Genomic DNA, 10,686 nt, shown 5'->3' on the forward strand with positions numbered 1-10,686 from the left:
CGAGCCTCTACCCCGGTCCCGCGCCATCACGAACAGCGCCAGGCGATAGATACTCGGCAATCAATACAGTTGTGATCAAGCGGCTGTGCGCCATCTCACGCGTCTTACCCTTTTCGGTAACTTGGCCCCCAACATAAGCGGCCCCCAAAGTCTCCAAAGAAATCCACATGCAGGGGGTCAGCGAAAACGCGGCGCTCTCCAAACTTAGAGCGCATACCTCACAAGATGGTTTTAACATTACGCTGTAGCCTTTAGTTGCCAGTTTGCAGCGCGGGTTTGCTACAGCACCACGATTCGCGATGGCTTCGGCCACCAAGGTCCAGCATTCGAAGTTCGATGCACAGGTTAGTGTTCTGCTCACACTCGGTTTTCTACATGTTTACAAGCACAGTCTTTCAACCCCGGACTGAACGTTGTCTACCCTAGTGATGAGCAGACAACGTCAAAGTTCTCGGCCAAAATCGAGTAGGTGGCTGGAAGTCCAACGCGAGAATCAAAAGCTAATAACTTCGAGGATCATCGCCATTCCAGGCTTGGGAGCGGACCCCGAATATACATGGAAGAAGAGCAAAGTGCATTGGCTTCGCGATGCCAATATGCTCCCGAAGAAGATTCCACATGCCAAGATTAGCGTTTTCCAGTATCAGTCGCAGTGGTTCGGAAAAGGATCAGTCGACGAACGCATCGATAATGTCGCGAACAAACTACTACATAGCCTCGATAGGTCACGAGTGGTGAGTTAGTACGTACTCGTGATGACTACATGCTAACAACGTATTGGAGAACCAAACCAAAACGCCCATCATCTTCATCTCGCATTGTCTTGGGGGCATCATTCTCGAGAAGGCCCTGCTCATGTCAAGATCGCGCCAAACAGACTTTCCCAACGTGTATCCTTGGATCGCTGGATGCTTCTTCCTCGGTACACCTTTTCACGGCACGTCAAGCCAGTCCAAGGCAATGGTTCTAGCATCCATGGCTGAAGTCGCCGGATGGGGTACGCCGTCTAGTCTACTCAAGGTCTTGGAAAAAGACTCGGAGATCTTGCGCAGTCTACTCTCCGAGTTCTCTTATATGGCGCGAGAAGCTCAGTTTCGGCTACTTTGCTTCTGGGAAGAGAACGATAGCGATTTGGTTAACTATCTCGTGAAAGGAATCACAAGGCTCAAAAGCAAAGAGCGCATTGTTGACCAATCTTCGGCAACAATCGAATCATTCGACAGCATCTCTCTCATGTCGGATCATTTCCAACTCAACAAGTTCCCTGGGCCAAAGGATGGTAACTTCACTTCCGTCTCTGATGAGATCCGTGAGACAGCCAATAAGGCGGATAGCATCATCAAGACGCGTCAGAACATGCTTCGACAATCTCAAGTCGATGATCGCACCTACCACAGCATGATGGATGCGCTCGGCAAAGGATTCGCCGACGTAGAAGCCGCCGTAAAGGGCACCTACACAGGAGCGAAGGGCACGAAGTCATCATCAGTGTTGGAAATCGAAAACTTTCAGACCTGGAAGAACTCGAACGCAAGTCCCATCCTTTGGATCCATGGAAAGGCTGGTACGGGCCAAGGTGCGATCGCATCTTCTGCTCTTGAACTTCTCCGAAATGCACAAGCAAACAACTCTATGATCATATCGTTCTTTTGCGACCAGGGCGACACGATGCGACGATCGCTGAAAGGTCTGCTGCAAATGGCTGTCCGCCAGATGGTCGACATGGACCAAGATCTTGCCCGACACCTGCTTTCAGATTCTCGGAGCAGCAAAGACGCTGGAAAGCAAAGCTTTGACACTGAAGAGATACTCAAGGTGCCTGCTTTATGGATAGCACTACATAAGATGGCGCGGGATCTGCCTAACACTAAGATCTACATCGTGGTGTATGGTGTGGAGCAGCTTGCGGAAGAATCGTTGGAACAATTCTTGCGGTACATGTCAGAGACGCTAGAGACCGAGGGTACGACAAACGATGAAGAGGAGTGTCAACCCGTTAGATGGCTGCTTCTCAATCGCAGCGGGCGCCCGAACATCGAGAAATGCTTGAGACCGCGATCGTTGGAGATCAATCTGAGCGACGCGGAGAACTCTGCGCAGATTAGTGACGACCTCAAAGCGCACATATCAAACAGCGTCGACGAGCTGGATCTTCCAAGGTCTTTGGCATATTTCGTGAAGCGCCACATCTACTCGCGCGCGGAAGACAACTGGATCTACGTTAGTCTAGTCGTACAAGAAGTCAAGAATGCGTGGGTCCCCGGATCTACACAGCACGCACAGATCCGAAGACTGTTGGAGTCATTTCCGTATGGTCTGACCGACATGTTTGAGCACGTGCGAAAGCGCGTCCTAAACCCACAAGCGGAGGGCCATGAATACACGAAAGAGATATTGCGTTGCAGAATCTCGGCATATGTAGCGCCCACCATGCGCGAACTTGCGATCATGGCCGAGCTACCTCAGCAACATCGCAACGATGTGGACAAGCTGAAAGCATACATAGTTCGCTGTGGTGCATTCTTCACCTTGAGAGGTAACGACTGGGATCTGGATAACAGCACTGTCGAATGGATCGATATCTCCGCACAGGAACATCTCCGACAGTATGCAAGGAACGACTTATCTCTGGATCTCGACGATGTTCAGCATGGCATCATCGCGTTGCGTTCGTTGGAGTATATATACGACGCCGTCAAACATCAAGACACCGCAGAACACGAGCTAGAGGACGATAATGAAGATCAAGAGGAAGAAAAAGAGGAAGAAGAGCCAGCGGAGGATCTTGAGGTCGAAGCAGAGGAGGCGACCGATACGACCGAAGCCGACAGCAAGTCAGTACACGATAGCGCCAGCCAACAAAGCGAACAGGACGATCATGACCAACAGGACGAAGACGATGAAGATGAAGATGAAGACAAGGCTGATTCATCCTCGGTTGGAGAAGAAAATCAAGACGAAGGTCTGCTAGACGTTGATCTACGATATCCTGTTCGGTACTGGGTGGAACATGCGAAGCGAGCACCACCGGATGTGCTCGAAGAGATTGACTTCGACCACTCGTTCTGGCAAGAAGCCTCTGACGCTCGTCAAAGATGGTGGAAGACCATAGAAGAAGTTCACAACATGACAGATCAAAAAGACGTATCGCCACTCCATGTCGCCGTAATCCTCGAGTTCCCTGCTTTAGTCGACCACATCCTTAGCCACAGGGAGACGGCGGATGTCCACTTACAAGACTCACTGGGTTTCCAGCCTCTGTATTACGCATGCGATGGTGGCTGTGGAGAGATTGTCAATGCGCTACTGGGAGCAGGTGCTGGCATTGACTTTTCGAGCAGCAGCGCCAATCCTACCGCACTGCATGCTGCGTCAAGGAACGGCCACTACGATGTTGTCAGCACTTTACTCGACCGCGAGGCCGATGTAAACGCCTCGTCGTCGGACCATGGAACAGCGCTTTACGCGGCTGCGGGCAACCTCGAAAATCGCGTCGTGAAGCTTCTGCTCGACCGCAACGCCGATGTCAACGTCATTGGTGGCCCTGGCCGAAGAGCGCTGAATGTGGCCGCATTCTCAGGCAATACTGAAGCTGTTCGCCTATTGATCGAGAGAGGCGCTAGTATTGACCCCAACGAAGAGTACTTCTACGGGTCTGCACTTGGTGCCGCCGCCCGTCGTGGACATGCTGATGTTGTCCGTCACCTCTTGTCACAGTCGTGGAACCTGAGCCGACCGATGAAGACCTATGGAAGCTTCTTGAACGCAGCTGCTACCTACAACCATCTAGAAGTCTTCGAGATCTTGCTCGAGAAAGAGGAGCGCGTTCTCGTGCTCGAACAGGCATTGCAAGCTGCTGCGCAACGGGGCTACGATGCTATTGTCAAGGCCGTTCTGGAAAAAGAATCCAAAGTACCGTCGTGCATCATCAGGTACCAGAGAGCGTTTTCTTTGGCCGCCTTCTACGGTAGAACGGAAGTGCTCAAGTTACTTCATCCAAAGGGAATCGATCAAACGCAACTAGACGAGGCCCTGTATCAGGCTACCGACAACGAGCACCTGGAGACAGTGGAGCTGCTTCTCGACTTTGGCGCCAACCCAGATACGGAAGGGCCTACGTATGGCTTTGCGTTAGCCGCCAGTGCATACGACGGTACAGCAGACATCATGAAGGCTCTTCTTGATAAAGGCGCGGACGTCAACAAACGCGGTGGAGATTACGGCACATGCATCCAGGCCGCTGCATGGCATGGTGATGCCGACAACGTTCGACTGCTACTTGAGCGCGGAGCCAAGCTCAATACTGAACCAATTGGTTATTACGGCACCGAGCTGCAAGCTGCTGTTCATACTGGCGATGAAGACACCATTCGCCTTCTTATCGAAGAAGGAGCTGATGTGAACGCATTCGGAGGGCACTTCTCGTATGCCATTGTTGCTGCGGTGGAGCAAGGCGACAGCACTGCAACCAAGATTCTGTTTGAACATGGTGCTAATGTCAACGTACGCGGAGGGGAGGATAATTGGCCAGTGATTTCATTGGCAGCATCTACATTGCTCACTGAAAACCTGGAGCTCCTCTTGCAGAACGTCCACGACATCAATGCAGCCTGCGCTAGAGGTACAACAGCTTTGATCAACTGCGCCGACTCATGCGATGCAGATGGGCTGAGATTCCTCATCTCTCACAACGCCGACGTGCACATTTCAAGCGACAAGTACGGTACAGCACTCCACGCCGCAGCGTAAGTTCAAGCAGCCCTGATCATCTTCAAAGAGACTAATTTCTACACAGTGCCGAAGGCGATGAGGAATGTTGCGAGGTATTGCTCCAAGCTGGCGCGGATGTCAACGCTGTTGGTGGGCCATATGGAACGCCGCTGCAAGCTGCTGCATGGGCCGAGGATATGGAAAGTGTCCAAGTCTTACTGAAAGCCGGTGCCGACATCAGCATCACGGAGCCCATATCCGGCGAGTATGGTTCGGCTCTACAGGCCGCTTGTGCTGCTGGCTCATTCGATATCGTCAAAGAGCTGTTACAGCATGGTGCGGCTGTCAACATCCGGCCAGCGAATGGAAAGTTTGGCGGTGCACTCTCTGCAGCCGCTGCCGGCGGGTTCGACAAGCTTGTAAAGCTTCTCATCAAACATCACGCCGATGTGAACGCTAGTGGTGGCCTACATGGCTTCCCCATCCTGGCTGCCGCTCAGTCTGGCGTCTTACCTGTCGTGCAGCGCTTACTCGGCAACGGTGCCAATGCTTCAGCGCTGGGAGGCATACTTGGCTCCACTGTAGCTGCTGCAGCTTACGGGAACGACTTGGAAATTATGCGGTTGCTGATAGAACATGGGGCCGATGTACATGCAAAGGGGGGGAAGTATGGCGACGCCCTACAAACAGCAGCGATGAAAGCCGATATGGCCATCATTGAGGAACTTCTCGACCGAGCCATCGAACTCGTTAATCATCACGATGGCAAATATCATACCGCTCTCGTAGCCGCCTCATACTTCAACCGTTTGGAGGTGGTTGTCAAGCTACTTGATGCTGGAGCAGACTTTCGGATTCAAGGCGGAATGTATCGAAGTGCTATTGCCGCGGCCGCCATTCGGGGCAACAAGATCATCCTGGAGAAATGTCTCTTGATGAAACCTCCGGACCATCTCCTAGACGAAGCGTTCATCGAAGCTTGCGCTTATCGTCAGTCAGCTTGTGTTGACACTTTACTAAAAGCGGGCGCCAACGTCTACGCACGACATCCGAATCGAGGGTCTGCAACCGAAGCACTTGATACATCGGAAGAAGAGGATGAAAATTCCGATCTGGATGATGACGATGATGAGGACGAGGAAGAAGATTCCGATGATGAAGAAGAGGAAGAGAGTGATGATGACGAATGGGAAGGTGACGACGTCTCTGTGGCCGGACAGACCGACGCAGGCAGTGTTACTGACGTGGAACTGGAAGAAGAATTGCCGGAAGAGGCCAAGATACGAAAACTGTTGAGAGAGGCACAGGATCGCTGCAAGCGCAACCCAACAGTGAAGCGGTTTAGGACCGTGAAGCATCAGGAGATTCCGCCAAGCCTCAGCGTTGGGATAAACCGTCGTCGTCCGGTACCACCATTGCCCTCACAAATGGTTCGCGAATCCAACATACACAGCGATGAAAAAGAAGTTGCGCCACCACATGGCCAGCACTCCCAGGAGCCCTGGAGTCTGCCTTTCCACCTCAGATCAGGAACGATAGACGCTGCGCCGGTTCAACATGCTCAACCAGCGACGGAGGTTCCATTCTCCTCGTACGCAGGCATTCCGGCTTCTGGACCTGCTGTAGGCAAAGTACAATCTCCGCCATTATCGTCCGAAAGAATGCGATCATCCATCAATGACCGACAACGACAAGACTCAGCCTCTTCCTTGCCATCACAGAGACACAGCTCGATTGGATCCACAGCTAGCGGGCCGCAGCCTGACAGCACGAAGTTGAGGAAAGGTAGTGCAGACCATGGACTCAAGAGAAACAGCAAGGCTGTCAATCGCAAGTCAGTCGCAAACCTGGAAGCAGTCAATCGGTACCACCAGCAGCGGCAGTCAAGCTACTCGAAGCCTACACCACCACTAGACCGATCAATGTCAGAACACGACTACGCTACGCAGGGTCAGCAGATCGCGTCTCTACCACAGTATGGATCATCTCCCATTGCACCACAGGGCAACAACACTGGTGCTGTGAATCAATCATACCCTCCACCACTGCCACACCGGCATTCACAGCAGTTCAACCAGGCACAACCGTGGTTGTATCCAGGCCCATCGCAGGTACCGCAGCCCCCTCACCAACAGTACTTGCCGTATACATCGCCACCGCTGCCTCCAACGCAGCAACAATACATGCCTTATTCGCATACAAGTGCAGCTTCTTCTCCGGCTTCGAGGCCGGGCAGCCAATATACGAGTGCAGGTAGCCAGTATGCACCCTGGGATACACCGAACTCGAGTACAACCACGGTCAATAACGTGCAGGGCCAGGGCGAGGCGCAGGGAAGGCGGTGGGTTAATGGCGGGTATGCAGGGCAGGGATATCGATAAGTGGCGACCATGGCATGAGCATCGTGAGGCTTTGTAGTGATGCCTAGTGTTGAAATCATGCGTTTGATGTTATTCTCTTGACGAAGCCTGAACATGATCGAATTCTTCCTTGGTATCCAGTATCTGACCAATAATCACCTAAGCCACCTTCCCATCCTTGATCAACGCACTCAAGGTCTCATTGCCCACTGTCCACTGCCCGAATTCCCCCCCATACTTCTCCACCAGCAAATCACTCACCATTCTTGCAAACACTACCCCACCCCACGGATTCAAATGCGTGCGATCATTCCCCGTTGTGCCGTTCTCACCCCAATTATACGTATCCGCGCCCTTCTGCCCAATCGCATTCACATACGCCGTCGATGCCTTATTCAAATCTACAACGTGCAAGTCGTTGGCCTCGGCGACGTCTAGTGTGATGGCCGTCTCGTTCGACAGGTTTTCAATAACGCGATTCGTGGTTGTGTTGAATGTGCGGCGGGTGAGGGGAGAGAGGAGGATGGGCGTTGCGCCTGCTTCTATGACTTCGGAGGCGAAGGTCGCGAGGTTGGTGCGGTAGTCGGTTAGGGAGACGCCCGAGGTGGGCTTTTGGTCGTTGTGGCCGAACTGAAGACTGTTAGTCATGCTATCCCACTCCCTGTTCTTGTGGTATAGTACCTGAATCGTCACATAAACCCTGTAGTCCTCCTTGTACGTGCTGATGTCTCTGGTCACGTTGGCCCAGTCACCGCCCGCACGAAACGATCTTGTGGTCGCGCCGCTGTGGCCGTAGTTGTGCCCTGAGGAGCCATCCGCGACGGTTGTGGAGAGCAAGGCGTCGCCCCAGCCGCCGTTGGTGGCTGTGGTTGAGTCGCCGGCTAGGAGCCAGTATACGGGTTTCGTAGCTTGTCGGTGGAGTACGGCTGGTGCTGCGAAAGCGAGAGTAAGGAGAGAGAGGAGTGTCGTGCGCATTTTGGCTTTTCGTTAAGATCTATGGAGATCTGCTAGGGGATCCTAATATGTGAGCTTCATCCAGTACATATGTACGTGTTAGCAGTGACAGCTATACCGCGCTCAGCCATTGAGCCGGCGGAATGGAAAACACAGATCTTCCAGATTTGGGGTGTCATATTGCATCTTCACTTTGCCTGAAGCAGCTCGACATGCGCTCGTGATGCACGGAAGCATGGCCAGAAAGCGAGTGGTGGTGGCAGATCTTTGGGGAGTTGGGATGGATGGTAAAGGAGTTGCGGGGTGCGGCGCTAATCGTCAGGTACCTCGCGATAATGCAGCCCGAGATGCTTCGTACCGTCATGAGCAGAACACGCTCACAACGCATTTCGCGACTCTATCTACTCGTGTCGCATGCTGTAGCTGATGATGCGGAAGGTCTTTGGGGCGCGGCAAACATGTGCATTAGAGTCTCGCCGGGGCGGATGCGAACGTCTACGCGACTCCCGATCAGATCCGCCATGCTAGGCGGCAGCGAAAGTCAAAGATTTGCTGATGCCGCATGGGTATCGATATCTCATAGCGGCTCTTGATTCATACCGCAATCTGTTCTCTGAATCGAATTGGCGCTGTTATGTCTACCTTTTCTGACTATGTCGCGGCTGTTCTTCCGCCTGTCCACCTCCTGGCCTACTCCGCCTTACTCGGAACCGAGCTCTACCAGACTTTCGTAATGACGAAAGTCTCCTACCAAGTTCTTCCCAGATCGGCGTTTACGACTCTGCAGAAGCGGATCTTTCCAATATACTTCCAAAGCCAGTCGATTCTTTTACTCATCGTCGCTGCGACATTTCCGCCTCGTGGGCCACTTTCGTTGCTTGCAGAGAAGAGTGACTGGATCGCTTTCGCGGTCGCTGGTGTTACTGCTGGGTTCAATTTGGTCGTAGTTGGCCCGAAGACGAAGGCCTTGATGGTGGAAAGGGTTCATCAAGGTGAGTATCCACAGATCTTGGCGAATTCGTTGGCAAGCTGATGGAAAGACAAGCGACTCGCGATGGCAAAGCGCAGCTCAATGGAGCCATTAGCGGTGATATGGAGGTTCTCAACCGGGCATTTTCTAGAGCTCATGCGATGAGCATACATCTGAACCTCATTACGATTGGTGCAACGCTTTGGTACGGTTGGACGTTGGCGTCAAAGCTGCAGTTCTAGATTAACTGAGTGGGCTTGAGGGGTGTACACAATGGCCGAAGTCCATCGTTGTTTGATGGTTCCCGAGGTTCCAAACGACGAAGCCTAGGAAGTGTTAAAGCAGAAGGGGAAGTTTATAAAATAGAAGCGTAAAGGTTCCAGGTTTTATTGAACACTCAACGGATGCAAAGTGTCTTTGGGATATAGTATGTTTGCAGTGTTCATTTCATGCGGTACCTAGTTCACCCAGGAGTTTAGCGTCGATGAGTAATTCAGGCGACCCGGGACGGATGTTGATCGTGCCTCCGTCCCGTGCTGGGTCTGGCTCTTGCCCTCTCCTCGCACCTGCAGCGATCCTGCGCCATCGCATCGGATGGAGGAAACTGAGCAACCGTCCGCGAGAGCGGGTGTACCGCGAACAACACAGGCGTGCCAACGCTGCCGGAACCTGAAGACGCGATGTTTGCCGAGCAGGACGCAGGCTATCTGACCAAGGGCGCGCTAAGACATAGTATGCTAAGGCATCTATGCGCAGTTAATGCGCACGCTAAGGTAGCGCCTTAGTAGATTAATTACAGATTATTCTAGGAATAATTCTACTTAAATAATAATAATATAACTCTACTAAACCTCTCTACTAAACTACGCTACTTATAATAGCTTACTAAATCTAGAGTATACTCTAAGAAAATGTATAAACTATTTCTAAATTAATCTACAAATAATTCTAATAAATTTAGCCTACTTATAAGCAATTTCTTTAGCTTAACTAATACTTATTTAGGTACCTGCCTTTTTCTACTAACGCGTAGAGTAAATCTATTATCTATATAGATTAGCTATACTACTATATTAGAATCTAAGGCAGAATTCTTTATAGAGTATAAATTATTTCTAGATTATTTCTTAATTATTTCTAATATTTTTTCTAGTAGAAATACATAAGTTATGCTACGCTTAGAAACTATCTACGCTAAGCTTACTAGCTAAGAATAGTGTTTACTAGGTAAGTTAGAAATTCTACTAACGTCTAGATCTAAGCTAAGATACGTAAGTTTATTTAAATTATTTCTTAATTAATTCTTAATTAATTCTATTTAGGTTTCTATATTTAGATTATAGCTACTTACAACGCTATCGCTAACCTCTCTGCTAACTCTTCTACCTCTTCTACTAACTCTGCGCCTATATAGGCTTCTATCTAGCTAGAATTTAATAATAAGTCTAAGTTAGATTATTTATTAAACAATTTAGACTATAAGTTAGATTAATTAGCAAATAATTTAGACTATAACAATTTTAAGAACTCTACTACTGCACTAGATAATAAGAAAGAGAAAAAAAAGTAGAAAGACTAGAAACACTCTCTCTAGAATATTATCTAGGTTAATAATTTAGAGAGAGAATAGATAAATTATTTCTTAAACGTTTCTAAATTGTTTCTAACTTTTATAGCTTAACTTTACTACTA

General features: G+C 50.4%; 2 protein-coding genes across 2 annotated transcripts; one reads left to right on the forward strand and one right to left on the reverse strand.

The window, feature by feature from the left end:
• Window positions 1-299: 299 nt before the first annotated feature.
• J4E88_010745 (uncharacterized protein) lies at window positions 300-6,460 on the forward strand (the record flags this gene model as incomplete). The annotated part of the gene is made up of 6 exons (XM_049404335.1): window positions 300-344; window positions 392-465; window positions 515-734; window positions 784-4,745; window positions 4,796-6,301; window positions 6,412-6,460. The coding sequence occupies 6 exons, from the start codon at window positions 300-302 to the stop codon at window positions 6,458-6,460; spliced, it is 5,856 nt and encodes a 1,951-aa protein (XP_049249949.1).
• Window positions 6,461-7,229: 769 nt separating this feature from the next.
• On the reverse strand, window positions 7,230-8,045 carry J4E88_010746 (uncharacterized protein; the record flags this gene model as incomplete). Its single annotated transcript, XM_049404336.1, has 2 exons — window positions 7,230-7,700; window positions 7,752-8,045. The coding sequence occupies 2 exons, from the start codon at window positions 8,043-8,045 to the stop codon at window positions 7,230-7,232; spliced, it is 765 nt and encodes a 254-aa protein (XP_049249950.1).
• Between the last annotated feature and the right edge of the window lie 2,641 nt (window positions 8,046-10,686).

This window comes from Alternaria novae-zelandiae, assembly GCF_023758075.1.
Source record: "Alternaria novae-zelandiae strain BMP 2774 chromosome Unknown scaffold_38, whole genome shotgun sequence".
Lineage (NCBI taxonomy): Eukaryota > Fungi > Ascomycota > Dothideomycetes > Pleosporales > Pleosporaceae > Alternaria > Alternaria novae-zelandiae.